The 21,282-nt window shown below is 41.1% G+C and overlaps 1 protein-coding gene across 1 annotated transcript in view; it reads left to right on the forward strand.

Annotated features, from left to right (window-relative positions):
- NCKAP1L (NCK associated protein 1 like) overlaps positions 1-21,282 on the forward strand; it is a 163,207-nt gene that overhangs the window by 50,008 nt on the left and 91,917 nt on the right. Inside the window, exons 6-14 of the mRNA XM_075199242.1 lie at positions 2,945-3,035; positions 4,871-5,008; positions 5,783-5,831; positions 8,526-8,682; positions 9,745-9,801; positions 11,973-12,069; positions 12,154-12,263; positions 14,059-14,191; positions 15,001-15,082. Coding sequence (XP_075055343.1) covers positions 2,945-3,035; positions 4,871-5,008; positions 5,783-5,831; positions 8,526-8,682; positions 9,745-9,801; positions 11,973-12,069; positions 12,154-12,263; positions 14,059-14,191; positions 15,001-15,082 — 914 coding nt within the window. The remainder of the gene's footprint in view (positions 1-2,944; positions 3,036-4,870; positions 5,009-5,782; positions 5,832-8,525; positions 8,683-9,744; positions 9,802-11,972; positions 12,070-12,153; positions 12,264-14,058; positions 14,192-15,000; positions 15,083-21,282) is intronic.

Raw genomic sequence — 21,282 nt, forward strand, 5'->3', positions numbered from 1 at the left:
GCACTACTGTGTGGTATAATATGATTTTGGGGCACTACTGTGTGACATAATATGATTTTGGGGCACTACTTTTTGGTATAATATGATTTTGGGGCACTACTGTGTGGCATAATATCAATTGGGGGCATGTACTCAGGCATGAGGGAAGGAGGAGAATGTTAATATAATGTGGGAGGTAGGCTAGTAATTTAATGGTGAAGTTTAGGTGGGGGCTAATTATTTAATAAGTGCTATTTTATTTATGGGGTGATGTGGGTTAATTTTATATTAGGGCCTAGAAATTTAAGATAGGGTGATTGGACCTTTAATTTAATGATGGGGTGGTTTGGGGGCTATTAATTGAAAGTGGGGCTGTTTGTGGAAAAAAATGTGAATATGAATTATTTAATGGCAGTGATGGTTGCGGGAAATAGGTATATTTATTAAATCTAAATGCTATTTCATTTATTGCTGGGGTTGTTTGGAGGGAGGGAAATAGGTTTATTTATCAGCAGCAGCAGCTATTTATATTAAATGTGAATACTAGTATTTTACTGTTGGGGCTGGAGGGAGGCCTAATTATAAAACATGGGTTGTATTGATTAAACACCAGGGCTGGTTGGAGTTTTCTAAAGTGCATGTACCCATTTTTTTTCCAAAAGGGCCTCCAGCATTCCAGTATCCAGACAAGCAGCAACTGAACTAAAGACACCAGGGGGTAAATGTATGAATCTCCGGATTCTTCATCTCCGGCGTGTTCAGCCTCTTCAGCGCTTAAATTTAAAGCGGCGCTGCATTGTAAAGGGAAACTTCCCTTTACAATGCAGCACCGCTTTAAATTTAAGCGCTGAAGAGGCTGAACACGCCGGAGATGAAAAATCTGGAGATTCATACATTTACCCCTAGGAGCCAGAGCTGGTGAAACTAACAAGACAGGTAGGAGAGAGCAGGACAGTCTGCCAACTGTCCTGAATCTGGTGGGGAAGTCCCGAATTTTGGTGACTGTCTCATTTAGTGAGATTTGGGCCGACTACAAGGACAGTTGGGAGGTAAGTCCCGCTTCACACCGTACTGCTTGTGAAGGCAGAGCTGCGTGCAACTAACAGTATTGCACACAGTATTGCCTGTGTATTTGTGTAACATTTGTCTAAAATGATAGCCATGTTACATAATAGGGGCTCCCTGTCTAAAATACCCCAGGCCCCCCAAGCGTTAATCCAGCTCTGGTTAGCAGGAGGGAGCGGATACCCGCTCCAAGTCTCTGGATAGGACACAGCCTGCAGAGCAAGCCGAGGAGCTATAAGTCTCACATGATTTGGTAATCTTGTGAGACTAAGAGCTTCCCTGCTCACTCTACAGGAAGTTCCCACCCTGATGGATGTCAGCAGCACCATAGATAAGTACAGTGGGCTGGGGTTGTCATAATGTGCCTCGGATGTGGCGTGATAAATGTTATGTTTTATTTTAATGAATGTATCATTGCCCCATGTTGGCCACACCCACAACACAATGTGGTCACGCCTTTTTCGGTGCCGCCACGCAGTCCCACCTCGGTTTCTTTCCTGCTGGAACTGAGGTGGGCCTGTGGACTATAAGTGCCAGGGCTGATTTTTAGTCCCAGTCCGGCTCTGCATATAGCACACAAATACTTGGGCAGTTTTATTTTCAAGTTCTAATTTAAAGTTAAACTAGGATGTGCCAGCTTCTCAATGCTAAACTATACTTGCTTATTCTCATGGAATGTCTGAGAGATTCCAGAATTTCTGGGAGAGCAGTGGATCCTCCCACACCCCACTCACTTCCCTAGTGAAGTGGGTGGGGTTTGATGATGTGGTTCACTGAGAACTGTGCCATCATGGCCTTGCGACCCGCTACGTGATGCAGCAAATGTCAGTACTTTTCACCAAGTGCTGTGCTTTTATTTCATATTTAAATGGCTGCCATAGATGTCCTCATTTAGGAACAAGTGTTAGCCCTTAGTCCAAATTAAGTCCAATGTATTCAATGAAATTGAGTACATGCAAGGTCTGTATATATATGCACAGTAAAGACACTACACACTAGGGCAACACTGTACCGGAAGCACCACCGATTAACACTGCCAGACAAATCACTCCTTCTCTCACTGCCACAAATTTAAATTACGTTTTTTTCAACATCATGTAGACTGTACAGACCTTTGTCACAACTTATTCTTCAGAATCTGGAACAGCTATAAGTACAAAACAATACGGGCCAGATTTATTAAAGAAAGTAAAACAAAAAAAGGTGTAACTTTGCACCTTGGCAAAACCATGTTGCATTGGAGAGGGAGGTAAATTTAAAATGTGATGGCAGATTTATAGTTGGGGTAGGGCATGTCCTAGATCAACCTTAAATTTCAGTGTATCAAGCTATCAAGTATTTGTGTGCTACATGAAAAAACAGCCAGTATTTAACTTATGTGCAAAATAAAAAACTAATTTGCACCCCTTGCATTGTAACATAGTTTTGTCCAGGAGAAAACATACTCCCTTTTTTGCCTTACTTTCCATAATGACTCCGGCCCTACTTGTTTAAAGGTACTTTGCCACCTAGTAGGAGGTGGTATTTCAGCACCCTTTCCACCTATCCTAACGGAAGCCACTTGAAAAATGGCTGCATTTCTGTAATTCATTTTTGTTAAGCATCTTAAAATTGTGAAAGAGGGGGGATGTGAGTGGGGCGGCCAATCACAAGCCACAATCTCTTGATGTATCATTCCCCCTGGTCTTCAGCTGAGGGAAGGTTACACTACCACCTTGTACTTAATGGTAGTGTAACTTTAAAAATAACCAGATATATTGCCTTTTTTCAGTATGGACTACTTTTGCCATTAGGCAACTGCACAAAATACAAGTACACACAATAATATATGTTTCCTATCGTAAGTGAGACTGCTGCAATTACCCATATCATTTGTTTCCATGTAATATTTGCTCTGCAGTGACCCATCATATGCACGGCTGGGACAGATGTTACTGGAGTACGACAATCCATTGAAAAAGTTAAGTGAGGAATTTGGACCTCACACTAAGGTGAGCAGGTCTTTCATATTTGATTTTAAATATGTTTGTTTCCCTTTTGGTGAATAAAAACCAGCTTACTCCTATGTTTTAAGACAGTAATGAGTAACAGATTGCTCTAGGGCCTCATCTATGGCCCCCTGCTCCTTCTTGTCAGATTTGTTTGTTACAGCTTCTAACACTTGATTTAAATGCCTACTGATATGTTATTACAGATAGGTGTCTCTTTATTTGATTAACTTAATTGTTTTAACTTATTAATGAGATTAAGGGTACTGTGCGGCCCTTTTGAAAGGTAGAAGTGTATCAGCTCGCCCATCACGGTTCTAAGGTAATGCTGGAATATACTTACTAAAATACACTATGGTCCCATATTTCAGACCTCTGACAGATTGTAATGGTGCTGGCAGGACAATGTGTCCCCATTTGCGGCACCATGCTAACTGCACTTGTCATGTAGCCTCCCCTACGGGATCTCCCAGAGCGGAGAGTCAGACAGTTGACAAGTATGCTTACTAGCGACTCTTTGCATAAAAATCACCCCAATTACAGCAGGAGATGAATGCACACATACACTATATCTATTTTCGGTCTGTCTATGTCATATCTAAATCTATTGTAACATTTTTCACAGTCATTGAGTGGCAGACACTTGTGTCATTTGTCTCTCTTCAACAACTCTTTTTTTAAAACGTTTATTCTTTCTTTGGTAATAATTTTGAATTTATTATCGAATAGCGCAAGTCAAGATCAATGCTAAATTAGTAATATGTTAGACTGGTAAATTGTTGATTGTCGCTAATAGTTAGTATTTAAGTGTTCACAGTTGGAACGGAAACCACTCGCAAGGTACATAAAAAGGAGAGGTTGTATTGGTGCGAGATTTACCGCACATTTGTTCTTATGAATTTGTTGCCCTATACAGACAACTAAAACACTTTATACAGAGAGGGTACAAACAGCTTTCAGAACAGGTCCATCTATGTAGTATTATAATTGATGGGATTTGTGCATCTATAATGCGTTAGAGGGAGGTTCTATTACATCTATATAATGTTTTGTGAAAAATTTAGAGGAGCTGGTCACTCATATAAATCTTACACTAATACCAGCGGGAATATAAATATTCATTGACTTTGGGACTGTATGCTAACATTACTAAACCCCCCCCTTAGTTCTTCAGAATTAGAACATCATTTGCATTCTGATATTAACCAATCATATTTTTGTAATGTGCACTTTTTTCACATCTTAAAATGTTTTAAATTGTGAAGTTTATATTAACATTTATTCATTTATTTTATAATATATGTTTTTAAATAAATACATTTATTATATTTCAGTGATATCCAGGAATTTAAAATTCTTTTCTGCCTTATCCTATATAGGTGGTAATGAAATATATAGTAATATATAGTGCTTCCTATACCTTGGTTATTTTGTCTGGGGCCCTCAATTGTTTACTTTAATTAGTATTTAAGTGTATCTGTCATGTAGGTTTGAAAAAATCTAACATTAACTGTACAGTGTGAGTAAAAGCATAATTGCAATGTACAGTTATTAAACACATTCTTGAGAAAATCAGCTATAAAGAAAACGTTGCCCCTGTCTCCCGGTGTTCTAAATGGCATCAATGTTCATACAAAGTTCTCCAGCAATTATTTCAGTGTCATTGTTACAGTGACATTAACCATTGATCTATTCCATCCTTGGTACATTTTACCTGAATGTCAAAGTATCGTAGTCTTGAGGTTCAGGAATTTCGCTCATAATTACTGTCACAGATTCCTTAGATGTTTTGCTCATGTTCAGTGAATTGGCATTAAATCTGTCCTGCTGTAACCCAGACAGTAACTGACGCCTTGATGTCCACACACTTCCTCTTCTGTCGGAGGTCTCACTCAGCAGATCAATGGAGAGCGGCTCAACTCTTCAGTCTCCTTAGCAATCCAGCAGCAATGATCTCTCCATGTACTTCAGACACGGTAAGCTAAGAAAACAGGGTTCAGTAGAACAGAGGTGTACAGTTTGGTCGGGGTTTGGTTCTGCTCTCTAGAAGCTAAAGAGGGAAATTATATTTCAGTAGATTGTATTGTGTATTGAAACCAAGCGTACTTACGAGAATCCCGGGACTTGAGTCAGCTGCATCTGAGTCGGAAAGCACTTACTGTACCTGATCTAGGTTAGCCCACCACTTCCCATATCCGCCTCTCAGTTGTAGACAGTCGTAAGTTTCATTTACATGTAGACATGAATTGCAAGCCATTGCGTTGATTGGTATAAGGTCCATTTCTGAGTATGTGCAGAGCTATTTCATGCAAGATACTGCACGCAAATATGCGTACATCCAAACATGAGTCAGGCCAGTAGAATAGAAAAGGTTTTATTTTTAGAAGTGTTTGCATTGTATTTGTGTTAAAAATGCAAATCAGATGCAGCAATTGAACACCAGTGGGTAACCAGGAGGGCTACAAGCTATATGAACGATGTTGAAAAAACATGCTGGTCTTAGGGGCTTACTTAGCATTAGTGAACTGATATTTCCATTTGAGCTGCAGCAGGAAAGAAGATTCCCATTTTACTCTTTGGAGGGAAACATTTTTTTGTATATTTTGTACATTTTTTTTGTATGTAATTACATTTTATATGGAGCATTTATTAGTAACACTGTCCAAACACTTCATTACTGTCACTATATTTATATTTCCATTAAATCCTTAATTTCCATTATCTCACCAGTATTTTAATGTCTTCTTCAGATGCCGTGTGAATATTTACCCTTTGAGACAATGGAAAAATGGATCCTGAGTAAGTTTTATAACAACACTCTTATTGGTGCCTCATGGAGATGTAGATAACAAGACACACACACACACACACACACACACACACACACACACACACACACACACACACACACACACACACGACTAGTGTCATTTGCTTCCATAGAGCATGAAGCAAACAGAAATTTGTCTTGAGGGCTGATGGTGGTGTGGGGACTCACTGTCACCATTTCTAAAACATAAACAAGCACCTTATGCTCAATATATTTGTCTTCAGTTGACTACAGTGCAAAGAGTCGGTAAGCAAAATGCAGTGACCTTGGTTAGAATTGTTTTGCTGCAACTGTACTTTTATTGCTTCCCATGCACTATTTCTTGACTGGGGGGGAGTACACGTGCACATAGCCCTCTGTGGAAGGATTATCTGATGGACTCTTCCCCACCATTCTTTTATGGAAAGACGCAAGTAACAAAAATTTTCTAGCAGGACCTTTATTCAACTCGCATTTATTATTTTACAGAAAAACAAAGCTGCATTTTAATTTTACTTAACAAACATAATACATCATACTAGTGTCTATCTCACTTCCTAAACTTTAGTCAAAACCCTGCTTATGACTGGGTCCTCTAATTGGATTACTAACCAAAATGTAAATATGTACATCACAATCATCCAGTTTTTAGTAACACATAATTCTAGCAGCAGCAAGCCCTCAGTCTTTTGGGTACACAACACTTGTAAAAATGAATTAATGTTACTGGGGAAACCACCTCTGTTGCCACTCTCCAATCCATGCATACCCCCCTCTGCCCTTACAATGAATCCCCTTCACCTGTTGTTTCCAGAGCCAGAGGTATTGGTTTGCTGCCCCAACCTTCCACCGATAATTCTCCCATGCCAAAACACCTTTCTCACGGCTTTCCCCGACACCTTTCCACTAAACCACCTTATTTACAGTGTTTACCCAAGGACATACAGTCTTCTAGACAGTTAGCACCGAGCACACACATGTCCCCACACATAGCCATAAAACTCTGTTCCTCATCACCCTTATCCAATCCTCAGACATTGTGTCACTCACACCTAGAACTGAAATTAATTTCCTGCTGCCTCCCACTCAGACATCATTAAATTCCCAAAGTACTCCCTCACCCACAAAGAAATAATCATTTTAATTTGACCTCTCCGAAGATTATTATGGTCCCCAGTCCCAACACTGCACCATCTATCCATAACAATATGACCCAGCAAGCAATAAGGAGGAAGATAAATATAATATTCGATTACCTTTAATCTGTTGACCCATTAATTTTAATGCAGAAGATAGACAAGTCACAGAAATAAATTCTCTGCTGCCCCTTAGCACTCATCATCAGCCAGGCATTATATATCCAAAGAGAACCCCCCCTTCCGCCGACCCCAGAATGCTCCAGTAGTTGTGGAACTACAAGCCCCAGCATGACAGCTATATTCAGGCTTGTAGATCTACAACAACTAGAGGGCAGAAGGTTGCCTTATATTGATCTACATAATCTGACTAGACTAAATTGCTCCCTTGTCAAATGTTCTTAAAAATCTACCCTCTACATCTACTCATAGGCAACTCCTTATGTCAGACCTGCAGTAAATGAGTCTGATTGCAGTGCCACTCAGGGACCTACAAAGTTTAACTGTCATTGCTGTTGCCATCTCTATTCCTCTTGCTCCTTTGAGCATGGGAAACAAGTGTCCTGACTCTGTGTCCAACAGCAAACATGACGCCAAAGAAAAATATCTGGCACAGGGCTATTCCTAGTTGGCAGATAGCCACAGGCCTGTAAGAGTGGTGCTCAAAGGCCTTACCTGTCTCTGGCAGTTTTCATAGGCAGCAGGAGGGAATCGTGAGGACACAGTGCGTTCCCCCTGCTGCTTCTCCTGTATACACCTCCAAAAGTCTTCTGCCTTACCATGCCGGCCCCGCCCTTCTCAGTGCACAGGTGATGTCTTCTTTCTTGAACCTGACATCTTCTGGGTCGACTCACCGACTGCCGCCGTCCTCACAAGTCTGCTGCTGTCCTCTGTGGTGGATCCGACGTCCTCTCTCTGGAGTTTCTTCCAGGTCTCTCTCCACAGTCGGACTCACTCGCGACGGCTAAATATAAACTGTTGCAAGTGGGCGGGGAAATGATGCGGCGAGTCACTGATTGGCTCACCACAGTGCCAAAATTCAGATTGGCTCGTCACAGTGGTTGCTGATTGGACCACAGAGAATAGTTTTCTGACAGATCTCATCTGGAGCTAGTGTTGTGAATCCTCACAGGACATGCTCCTTGAAATGCTCTAGGGGGGACAATTAGGTGCCTTTGCACAAAATGAAAGCATTTTTTGTGGTTCATAGATTCCTCTGTGCTATTCTCAGATAAGCACCGAAAATGTTTAACGTTTGAGGTTAGCGTCCCTATAAGTCAGTGACAAGGGATAGACTTTCAAAAAATTAGGGCAGGAATAACTTTTAACTGATCTTTTGATTAATCAGAACTGTTATGCCATTGTAAACCAGGTAGTACAGCTCACCCTTCTCTAAAACATAGCAACATAGTTTTGGGTGTTACTTTTTATTTTGAGAGAATTGTTCAAGTTATTGAAATGGTCTAAAGCTGCCTTGGGCTGATGAAATGATAACATGAATTATCTGACACTTACTCAGCAGTAACCAAATCATTTCTCTCTTTTTAGTTGGATTTCTGCTATCGCACAGTGCGCTGAGCACACACCAGGCAAGCTTAGAGCTTTGGAAATTGGCTCTTCAGGGTTCACAGTGTATCACATTGATCCGGGATGACGTTCTGCTAATACACCGTGTTACTGAGGATTTCTTTGGCAGCATAAAAGGGTGTGTTATAAATTATATATGCAAAAAGATTCTAGTCCAAGCACTCCCCATTATAATGATACTCATCCCACTGTGCCCTCTGTTCACTGTATACTCCATGCATCAATGTCTGCAATTTTGGAAGTAATTTAAACTGAGCTATTGTGTTGGAGACGGCTGATTGTACAATCAATTTTTGTCTGGCTTAGATTCCAAATTCTCCAGGCTCTTATACCTGGAAAAATCAACAAGGAATACTGCCGTCTCCCAAACAGTGTGCGGATACCAGGTTTCTGCTAGTTGGGGGAAGGTGTTAGGTGTAAAAAAATACAGTATTTGTATTTATTTTTCCTATATTTAACTTATTATGCTATTTGAAATATTAAGATTCACCAAAATAAAGCCAGGTTGGCATGAGAAGTAAAGTAGAGGAAGCTGAATGGTAATTATATCAGATTTACATTTATGAAAACTGATGCAGAAGTAAAAAGTGCATTTGCGCATAGCAACCAATCAGAATCTGTCACTTTTCCAGACCAGTTGGGAAAATGAAAGCTATCATCTGATTAGTTGTTGTAGATAACACCACCTTTATTGTCTGCATCATTAATATCCGCGGCAGTGCTTTTATACAGAGAACATGATTTTGGCATAATGTCTAATGTTATTATTAGCTACAATCACTTCATGTAACACTAAGAGGTATATTATTTACTAAACTGCCGGTTTGAAAAAGTGGAGATGTTACCTACAGCAACCAATCAGATTCTAGCTGTCATTTTGTAAAATGTACTAAATAAATGATAACTAGAATCTGATTGGTTGCTATAGGCAACATCTCCACTTTTTCAAACCCGCAGTTTAGTAAATATACCCCTAAATATTCTTTATAAATCTGGCAGTGATTAGCTTGCTGATTATAAGTGGTGACATCACAAGTCACTTTTTATAGGGAAATAATTTATATGTAAATTAATATCATTTTAGAACAATTACCATGTGTTATATCTTCAAAAGTTTATGTTTGATGTAACAGGAAACCACTGCATATAATCTCTCCATATAATTATTTTTTGTGATTAGGTACGGGAAACGTGTGGCAGATGTGAAGGAATGTAAAGAGCATTTTATGATGCACAGGTAAGTCTTTCTACATAGCAAGGTCTTACCATACTGCAGAGCACATCAATTCCCAAACAGTCCTCCTTTACATTACTTTTATTATGTCACTTGTGGTTAAAGGTGTTGTCCCATAGGAGTGTTTGAATGTGATATTTTAATTAGCGCTCTAATAAGTGCTCGTGGTTCACCTCTAACCATGGTGACAGGATGAAATGAAGGAGAAACGCTCCTCCTCTTTTGAACAGTTATGCTCTAAAGAAACTGCATGCAGGCCATAACAACCTGTGGTTCTCCTGGTGTTGTAAAACTACAAGTCCCAGCATACCCTGCCAGTTATCTGTTGTTGTCGTTCTTTTCATGGTTCACCTCCTACCTCGCCAACCGCTTCTTCTCTGTTTCTACCTCTGGTTCTCCTCCCCACTGGTTCTGTCCTTGACCCTCTGCTATTTTCACCATACAGCTCCTCCCTGCATGAACCCACCAGTTTCTTGGGCCTCCAGTACCACCTCTATGCCAACGACACTCAAGTCTACCTCTCATCTCATCTCAGGATCTCTCCTCTTCCCTCCTCTCTCGGGTGCCTAGTTGCCTCTCTGCCATCTCCTTCTGAATGACCTTACGCTTTCTCAAACTTATCATGGCCAAAACTTAACTCATTGGGCCTGATTCATTAAGGAAAGTAAGGCAAAAAATGAGTAAGTTTTCTCCTGGACAAAACCATGTTACAATGCAAGGGGTGCAAATTATTTTTTTTTATTTTGCACACAAGTTAAATACTGGCTGTTTTTTCATCTAGCACACAAATGATTGATAGCTTATTTGTACACTGAACTTTAAAGTTGATCTAGGACACGCCCTACCCCAAATATAAATCCGCCCCCACATTTTAAATTTACCTCCACCTCCAATGGAACATGGTTTTGCCAAGGTTCAAAGTTACTAATTTTTTTGCTTTACTTTCCTTAATAAATCAGGCCCATTGTCTTCTCCCATTCAAGAGTCTCCTCTTCTCTTGAGCTCTCTACCACTGTTGACAACACCACTATCTCCTCTGTTCCCCAACTCTGCTGCCTGGGTGTTATTCTTGACTCTCCTCTCTCATTTGCGTTTCACAATGCTGCAGCTAAACTTATCTTTCTCTCTCGCTGTTCCACATCTGCCTCTCATCCAAGCCTTCCACTGGCTCCCCTTCCACTACAGAATCCTCTTCAAACGCCTCACCCTCACGTACAAGGCCCTCTCTAACTTCACTGCTCCCTACATCTCCAACCTCATCTCCATATATACTCCCTCCCGCCCTCTCGTGTCGGCCAATGACCATCACCTTTTCATCCCTCTGGTAACCACACCTCACTCCTGTATCCAAGCCTGTACAGCTTCAAACGGTCATTGAAAACCCACCTGTTTAAAAAAAACTACAAATCCTCCACTTAACCATTTCACCATTCAGCATACCTCACCCTCTTTCATACTTCATTGCTTCTTGCCCTCTGATCACCTTACATTTTCTCACCCCCATGTCCCCTTTAGATTGTAATCTCTAGTGTGCAGGGCACTCTTCCTCCTGTTATAATTACCTATATATTTTGCTCACCAGCTACACTACGCACCGACTCCTTGGGCTCCTTGACTCCACTCCTCCATTGTCCTCACACCTCTTTCAGTGGCTCAAACCACACTAAAGGGCACAGGTTTCAATCTGTGCTCAATATGCCCCTTGCACCCCAGTAGCTGTGTTGGGAGTTGTAGTTTTGTATGTTTACTGTATTGTACTGTTATACCATGTCTTGTTGTTTGCCCTCTGTATGACGCTGCAGACCTCATGTGACGCCCTATAAATTAAAATTATTAATAATAATAACCTCTAGAGAGCCACAGGTTGCCAGGCCTGCTACAGCATGACAGGAGAAGTCCATTCTTCTTTCACCTCAACCTAAAACTACCATTATATTGATTGAACTCTTATGAAAGCTGCACTTTGTAGCTGGAAAATGGCATTTAACCCCTCCCATTTGACACCACAAGATGCCATTTATGTCACTATAAGCATTAAAGTGTTTTGTTTTACTGTAGTATTTCCTTCCTCTGTGCTAGTCTGCAGAGACTCATAAAACAGATTAGTAAAAATACACTACATAATAATATATACTTATATGTAACTTGAATAAGATATGGATTGGTTTCCCAAGGGGACAATTTCACCGTGCGAGACGTGCATTCCTCAGAGGGGCGGTGAAGGAACTGGAGACTATTCTAGCAGATGAGCCTGGACTGCTGGGCCCTAAGGTACCTGGTTCTAGGATATTTCTATAGAGAAGTGAATAATATTTCTAATCATATTGGATTGATCAATATCACAATTTATTTCAGGCTCTATTTGTATTTATGGCTTTATCCTTTTGCCGCAATGAGATTAACTGGCTGGTTCGGCATGCTGAAAACGTCACCAAAACAAAGACCCCAGAAGACTACATAGATGTGTAAGATAAACACTAGCAAGTAACATTTTATATGGGGTTTATAAAACGCTCCAGAAAACACACACAGTGGGCGAAATGGAAATTTAGAAGTGCTGATATGGAAATTGTAAGCAGGGCCAGATTAACCCGAGGTCTAACTGGGCTATAGCCCAGGGGCCTCGGGCATCCAGGGGGCCCTTCAAAGTCCTCAGCAGCATTACTGATCGGGTTGGGGGCGCCCCCGCCACCGGTCCGATCAGTAATGCTGCTGAGCACTTTCATTGCAGTCATCCGTCCCCGGCGCTCAGTAATCTGCTTACTGAGGAGATCTCACAAGAGTTCACTCTCGCAAGATCTCCTCAGTAAGGAGCTTACAGCGCTCCACGGAAGGAGAACTTCAGTGACAGGTAAGCACTCGGGGGGGCCTCACGGGGGGGGGCTCACATTGGGGGCCTCACGGGGGAATGGAAGCCCCCTTAGCCCAGGGGCCTCCATACGCTTAATCCGGCCCTGACTGTAAGTGAGTGGTATTTGATAGTTTTACAGTGTCAGCGGTAGGAGTAAGTTCAGAGCAGTAGGAGAGGTGGCAATATGGTATACCACCATGTACTAGCAATCTGGTATACCACCATGTACTAACAATCTGGTATACCACCATGTACTAGCAATCTGGTATACCACCATGTACTAGCAATATGGTATACCACCATGTACTAGCAATCTGGTATACCACCATGTACTAACAATCTGGTATACCACCATGTACTAACAATCTGGTATACCACCATGTACTAGCAATCTGGTATACCACCATGTACTAGCACAGATAATGAATTCAATTAGGGCTTTTTTTAATCTGTAGGAAATAGGGGCTTGGTAAGAATTTATTTTTTGCTTTTGATGGTTGTATTTATAATTTATAATGGCTAGGTGATCTGAATCTGTCTTATATTATATAAATAGAGGATTAGAAATATGTTTAGAAAATGTCTCCAAAAACATGTGCGCTGTACTCCGGTACTGTTCATTTTAAGGGTTCTTCGATGAATTATTAATTAGAACTTGCTTTAGACATGATATGTTACATTTACAGAGGTTGACAGAGTGCAAATCATGACCATTTATACTAAAAAGTATTTTTTTAATTGTTACAAAAAAAAAGAAAACAAGTATTCGAGCAGATCCACAGAACTCCATTGCATTTTTATTGTGGAGTTAATGCTTTAGAATGCTGCAGTCAGCATCAGAATTTACGTGAAGTAATTGTAAGCCAACACTTGTCAGAAGGTAAGTGTACAGATCCAAAATAAATAGAGGAGAGGGTCCTTGATAGTGTAAATACAGAATAAAATTGTAATTTGGTGCCACAAATTCCTGTGTACCAAACAGTAAAAGCAATTACTGCTTATCTGTTGTCTTCTCACTGACCTTCATCTCTCCGTATCATCATGTATCAACATAAGGAAAATATACATAGCAAAATTATGTGCAAATATTTGACCCGGTGAGGAGAATATTAAGTACCCCATGTAAATGAGGACTCAGCTTATCCAAGGGACAGCTAGAATCTGATTGGTTGCTATAGGCAACATCTGCACTTTTTCAAACCCGCAGTTTAGTAACTATACCCCCTAATACTAAAAACAACCACATGCATTATTTTAATAGCAAGACCAATTCTGGAAATATAATAGACCGCATGTATGTGTGTGTTTAGTTGTGTGGCCTAGATATGAAGCGCATGTAGACAATTGAGTTATAGTGTACAGATGTATATATTTATTTAGTGATCCTTATTTGTATGTTTTTATACTAGACACGTAGCTGAATTGATGTTTTGTATGGAGCAGCTTCGGGCTCTAGTGAGGAAGCACCAGCCCATCATTCAGAGATATCATCTCCAGTATCTGGCAAAATTTGATGCCTTGGTCCTTAGTGACATCATACAGGTAATTAAATTAATCAATTTGGGAGGTGTTGAAGACTAACATCAAGTCTAAAAATAAATACATACATTCATAGATATATTCATACATGTGTGTACACATAAATAATATAATCAGATTTAAACACCAGGGGGTAAATGTATTAATGTCCGGATTCTTCAACTCCGGCGTGTTCAGAGTCTTCGGCGATTAAATTAAAAACGGCGCTCCCTTGTAAAGGGAAACTTCCCTTTACAATGCAGCTTTAAATTTAATCGCCGAAGACGCTGAACACGCCGAAGTTGAAGAATCTGGACATTAATACATTTACCCCCAGGGCTAAGACCATAGTTATATCAAAGTATTACTCACTTGTGTATTGGTTAGCTACACTCTCCATTAAAGTTTACCTTACAACTCTATTATCTCCTCTATTTACTCTAATTTCTACCGTAATCTTAGCAGTGTGCGTAGAGTAGGTACAGTGGAAAGAGCATGGTTCCTCCCCAGCACATGTACTGTCAGTCACCTCGCTCCAAATACAGTTACTGCAGGAGGAAAGGAGGAAGCGCTGGTATCATTAGTAATCCAGGAGAGCGGTGACTGGCCCAACAAGAGGTGTGGGAAAGGGATAGAAGGAGACTGTGAATCGTGTCACTGCTTTCCCTAGAATTGTGCTGTGTCAGGCAAGGTTCTTAATTACCACCTTACCCTATAGTTGGAATGGTCTGCAAGTTGTTATAAAAATACAACCTAAAATGTGTAGCAACCCCCCCAATTCAGATACTCTGTATTCCAAACTGTGAACTTTTGTACATGTAAATTTCTTACAGAATCTTACCGTTTGTCCTGAAGAGGAATCTGTGATTATGTCCTCATTTGTGAGCACCCTATCAGCACTGAATGTAAAGCAAGGTAATAACCTAATTTTTTTATCTATATTAGACGCACTAAGGGGGGTATTCAATTGTTCAGCTTGACGGCCGAAAAACTCGCGCTCTAAAACTATTACCGTTAATACGGTAAAATTGCGCTTAAAAACCGTTCATACGGTAATTTACTCGCTGAATTTCAGCTCGCAGCTCCGCAGCTGAAATTCAGCGAGTAATTACCGTATTAATGGTAATAGTTTTAGAGCGCGAGTTTTCCGGAGGTCCGGACGAACAATTGAATACCCCCCTGAGGGGACCTCCGGAAAACTTGCGCTCTAAAACTATTACCGTTAATACGGTAATTACTCGCTGAATTTCAGGAAGCTGCGAGCTGAAATTCAGCGAGTAAATTACCGTATGAACGGTTTTTAAGCGCGATTTTACCGTATTAACGGTAATAGTTTTAGAGCGCGAGTTTTTCGGCCGTCAAGCCGAACAATTGAATACCCCCCTAAGTGTTAACAGTTTTTCTTTTACAATTTATTTTGAAATAGAAACATAAACAATGAACAATAGGGGGAATATCAGAGAAACAAGCATAATCTGAAAACAGTACATGGAACTGCTGTGCATAGACATTCAACCCCCCCAATATTACAATAATTGTTCAAGCATTAGAACAGTATTTTTAGGGTAAAAAAAGAGGGAGTGAAAGAACAGGTGGGGCGGCTTGGTTGTCATCGGTGGGGGAAATATAGCAGAGTTAAAAATATAACGGAGTTTGGTGTGGTCTCAGGACTGTACTCAACTCGGAAAATCAGACCAAAAAGGATCCACTGTAGGGCGGAGACTAAGGTGAAGTACGACAGTAACATGGGAGGGTGGGTGAGTGTGTAGGATACAGGTAGATCCAGGGAGCCCAGGTTGGGTGAACTTTGTCTTTCTTATCATGTAAGTGATGGGTAATATTTTCGTCTGGGCAATGAACCAAATATAGCCCTGCACGGCAGATATTCAAGGGGGATCAGTCTGCTTCCATGTCTTAGCAATTAAGCAGTGTGCTGCAGCAAGGACATGAGAAGCCAATGTCACTTACTGCTCACCAGCATCCAGAAGTGGGTAGCAAAGGATGAAGGACCAAGGATCCTTCAGGACGGGACACGGAAGGAGAGAGGAGGGCCCCTCTCGGTCCCAAAATTTTTGGGCAGGACCACCAGATGTGCCACATCAACAGGATGAAGAGATAGAAGAGAACATTTTGGAGAGCTTATCGGGAGTGAAGTACCCCCTACAGTACACCTTATGAGCATCCTCTTTGATCAATATGGAGATGGAACTGGTGGGCACTTGTTCCCTAATATATTCCTAATAGTCCTCCGCTGGGAGGGGGGAGAGTGGGAATCCCTCTCCCACTGCCTCTAGTGTCTGTGACCAGGAGTTAATAGGGTGTCAAGAGATAGACTGTAGATTTAGGAAATCATACCTTTGCAAACTAGTGAAGAGAGGCAGAGAGCATCAAATGGGGAGGGGGAGGGAGGAGGGAGGAGAGGGCCGGAGAGACACCCAACCGAGAGATTCCACAAAGTGTCTAAATTTCCAGAGGTCTGGAAATTTAGATTGCAGATCCCAAGAGAGAAAGGTGCCTTGGTGTAAAAGGTCATCAGAAAATCGAATACCAGAAGGAATCCAAGCATTAGAGAAAACAGTGGAGAGACCCGGAGGAAAGTCAGAGTTTTCCCAGAGAGGCAGAATAGAAGGGGGAGACGGCTGTATGTTTAGATGAGGCTAGCAGGTCTCCCAGGTCTTAGCCAAAATGATCAGTGTAAACAGTGGCTGATGAGGGAGATCTGATGAGTTCTGAGAGACCCCAGATGCAAAAAAGGGATGGCAGTTTGAGATAAGTGGTCTCAATGGCGATCCACGACAGAGATGCAGCAGAAGTAAAAAAAGCTACAATCAAGCACAAATGGGCAGACCAGTTGTGCATTTCAGGAGATTAATTTTGACTGCAATGATCCTGCCCAGCCATGAGATAATTAGAAAGCGCCAAGAGAAGAGCTCTGACTTAGTTTTTCGCAAAAAGAACTGGGTAAATTTCCTGGTAAATGGACTCGTAGGAGTTGTAACATAAACACTCAGCTATTTCATCTTCAATTTTTGCCATCAAAAGTTGAATTGGGAGGTGAGGGTTTGACCATCTCGACTGGGGAGATTAAGCATCAGAGCTTCCAACATGGCAATGTTAATTTTGTAGCCTGAAAGACTACCATGAAGATGCATGGTTTGGAAGAGGCTGGTGAGAGATGTTCTCAGCTGTTGGAGGGTCAAGAGGACATCATCAGCAATGAGAGATCATTTACTTTCAGGATCCCCCGTCTGCAAACCCTTTATGTCAGGGCAGGCTGGAATGGTTGCAACAAGGGGTTCTATGACGAGAGTGAAGATAAGAGGGGAAATGGGGCAGTCTTGGTGGGTACCATTAGAGATGCAGATAGGGTCAGAAGGAGACCCAGTCATCATGCCCCTCGCCGAGGGATTAGAGTAGTGAGAAGTAAGAAAGCTACGTTATAACAGTTTTTTCATTCCCACAAATGGGTCAATGGTCATTTCCTCTTTTAGATTACGTTCACCCAGTCATATTTATATTCGTCTCCTCTCCGAGTTTTTCACCAATGAACAGAAGACAGATACTTCAAGCAGGGAGACGGGGAAAGCAAAACATATTTTTTTCACCCCAGCCCTACTCTTCCTCTATAAAGAAGTAGAGCGAATAATATACAAACACTGTCTGCACGGGTTGTACCAGAAAACCCATGTGTTGAAAGTAGAGATGCTCGGGTTCCGTTCACCGAGAACCGAGCCCACCCGAACTTTGCCGATCCGACTCGGCTTGGTACTTTTGCATGCTCTCGGAAGTGAAAGCAAAGCAAAATGTCATTGTTGCATCGTCGGATCTTGCGAGTTTTGGATCCTATAAGTACCGCCCTCCATGGCGATCCAGCGCCATTTCACAAAGAGACACAGAAGGGGTAGCACAGTTCTTGGCAGTCTCTAGTGCAGTTGGGTAGCTATTCCTCACCTCTACCAGAAGGTTTATAAAAATGTAATTATTGGGCTACAAAATGCCATTCTACCCACTGTACACTTAACCACAGATATGTGGACAAGCGGAACTGGGCAAACTAAAGATTATATGACTATGACAGCCCACTGGGTTGGTAATTCGCCTTCACCAGCAGGAACAGCAGCAGCTTGTACCCAAGTACATCACATTTGTCAGAGGCAGGCTACTCTGTGTGTCACCGTCTTCACCAAGAGACATACAGCTGACAATCTGTTACAAAAACTAAGGGATGTCATTGCAACGTGGCTTATCCTGCATGGACTCTCCTCAAGATATGTCATTTCTGATAACACCACCAATATTGTGATAGCATTACAGCTGGGTGAATTCCATCACATTCCCTGTTTTGCTCACACAATAAACTTGGTGCTGCAGAGCTTTTAAAAAAATGACAGAGACGTGCAGGAGATGCTGTCTGTGGCCCGTAAATATCTGGACATTTCCGGCAGTTGGCAAAAGCATGGAGGAGATTGCAGCAGCTACAAGAGCAATTTAATTTGCCCTGCCACCAACTGAAGCAAGAGGTGGTAACAAGGTGGAATTCCACCCTGGATGTGCTTCTGAGGATGGAGGAACAGTGAAAAGCCATCCACGCTTACTCCACATGCCATGGAATTGGGAAAGGAGGGGGATGTATTTTATTCAAGCGCAGTGGAGAATACTTTTCATGTTGTGCAAGGTGCTGAAACCATACGAAGTAGTCACCTGTGAAGTGAGTTCAGACATTGCTAACTTGAGCCAAGTGATTCCCTTAATTAGACTTTTGGAAAAGCAACTTGAAAAACTGAAGGATCAAGTACTTTATTCACTTCGCCAGGATCCAAGAGTTATCATAATCTTGAAATCGGATCACTACATTTTGGCGACTGTGCTTGATCCTAGGTTTAAGAGCTATGTCTTCTCTTTGTTTCCAACTGACCCAGATCTCAAGAGATGCAAGGAGCTCCTCATGAGCAAGATGACAGCTCAAGTGTTATGTGACAGTTTCTCAGTCAAATGCTTCTAGGAAAAAACTTATCTTTTCCAAGAGACCCAGGGATAATGCAGATGACTCAGCACAACATTTTGGCATGTGGTCTGGTCTAAAAGAATTGACCAAAAAACATGACACATCTGCTGTAACTCCACCTGATCCTACTATCAACATCCAAATGATGGTGTAAGATTATTTTAACGACAGTATAGAAATAGACACATCAGACAGTCCCTTTACATACTGGGAGGAAATAAAGGGGATTTGAAGACCCATGTACCAACTTGTTTTCAGCACATCCAGGAACCCTGACAGTGATCAGAGTAGGAGGCTACTTCCTCAAAATGTGGAAAAGATGATGTTCATAAAAATGAACTTCAATTTCCACGAAGAAGGCCTTTTCTGCCAATTACATCAAAATACAAAGACTTCTGTAATGGTGGATCCAGCGGTGATGAATTATTAATGTGTGATCTATTGCCACTTCAGTTGTAATATCCATTCCTGTGTCTATATAAGTTTGGCAGTTCTTCATGGATTAGAGGGAGGTGTCCACAGAGGAGAATGAGATTAAAAATGCAGCGCGCACAGCCATGAATAAAGAATTCTACCAAAACATCCTCCAAGAGCAACTTCTCCTAACCATCCAAAAATAGTTCGGTCACGAACAATGCCTTTTCCAGCATGATAAGTGATAACTAAGTGGCTTGGGGATCAAAACATTGCTCCATGACCAGGAAACTCCCCAGACCTTAATCTCATTGAGAACTTGTGGTAAATCCTCAAGATGCAGGTGGACAAACAAAAACCCACAAACTCTGACAAGCTCCAAGCATTGATTAGACGAGAACGGGCGGCCATCAGTCAGTATGTGGCCCAGAAGTTGATTGACAGCATGCCAGGATGAATTTCAGAGGTCTTCAAAAAGAAGGGTCAACACTGCAAATATTGAATCTTTGCATAAACGTAATGTAATTGTCAATTAAAACCTTTGACACTTATTAAATGCTTGTAATTTTATTTCAGTATTCTATAGCAACATCTGACTAAAAGGTCTAAAAACACTGAAGCAGCAAACTTTGTGAAAAGCTTGTGTCATTCTCAAAACTTTTGGCCATCGCTGTATGCATAAGCATTATTGCTGCACAAACGCTGTAGGAAATCAGTATTTTATGGAAAAAAAAATGGCATATGTCTAACTCTAAAAGATCCCCATTGACTGTGGAAGGGCGTGCATTGTGATACCACTTACCTGGTCTTTCTCCAGAGTTGTATTACCAGTGCTGTGATGTATAGTGTCAGTAGTGCTATTTTGTTTATAATAAGACAAACAGGCTGGGCTTTTCTCGGCAGCACTACAATCCATCCCCTATGTTATTTATCCCAGGGCTTCTGAGTGTTGACAAAGAAGCACTGGCCAGGTAAACATGCTTAACATATTGGGTGTGCTACAATAAATAAAAAGAGATGTCCCTATGGTGACAGTCTCATGTGAAAGACAAGCCCTATGTTTGCCAAATAACGGAGCTTAAGGGCATTGAAAGCTTGCAGTGATTTCCAATATATTTAGTTATTTAAAGCATGAAAAATTAAGTGTATGACGGGCTGTAAGAAGAATGTTGGTTTTTACCATTTTCTTCAGGCTGCAATTAATGATTTAGAATTCTGTACAGTGTCATGGACTGCTATGGCAACCACAGTCACATGGCAAATGATGTATTAAGCAGAGAGGCTTTGGAACTCTCCATGAGCTTTGTCTACAGTGTAACATCCTCACCCTCCTTCTTCCCCTCTACTTCTCATGACATGTTGAGAGCCGTGAGTCTGTGTCTGTATAACTGGCAGCCATATTTTGTAACCTTCAGAGGTTACAAAAATGAGATAATGATTTGTAGAAGGACAATTAATAAAAATGAAATCATGTACATGCTTAAAAGGTACTTGATATTTAAAGATATAACATTTGATATCTTTATTTGCAAAAATACTCTACACTTTCATCAATTTTATTCCTAACAATGCAACACCATCTATTGTAGTAACATAGCCATATTGTATCAAATTGCATTTAAAGTTGCTGTTTGGTCTAAAATACTGCATACTTTTCAGTTCCATGATTTTCCATTTTAATTATTATCTCTACATT

Source organism: Mixophyes fleayi, chromosome 2 (genome assembly GCF_038048845.1).
Source record: "Mixophyes fleayi isolate aMixFle1 chromosome 2, aMixFle1.hap1, whole genome shotgun sequence".
In the NCBI taxonomy this organism is placed as follows: Eukaryota; Metazoa; Chordata; class Amphibia; order Anura; family Limnodynastidae; genus Mixophyes; species Mixophyes fleayi.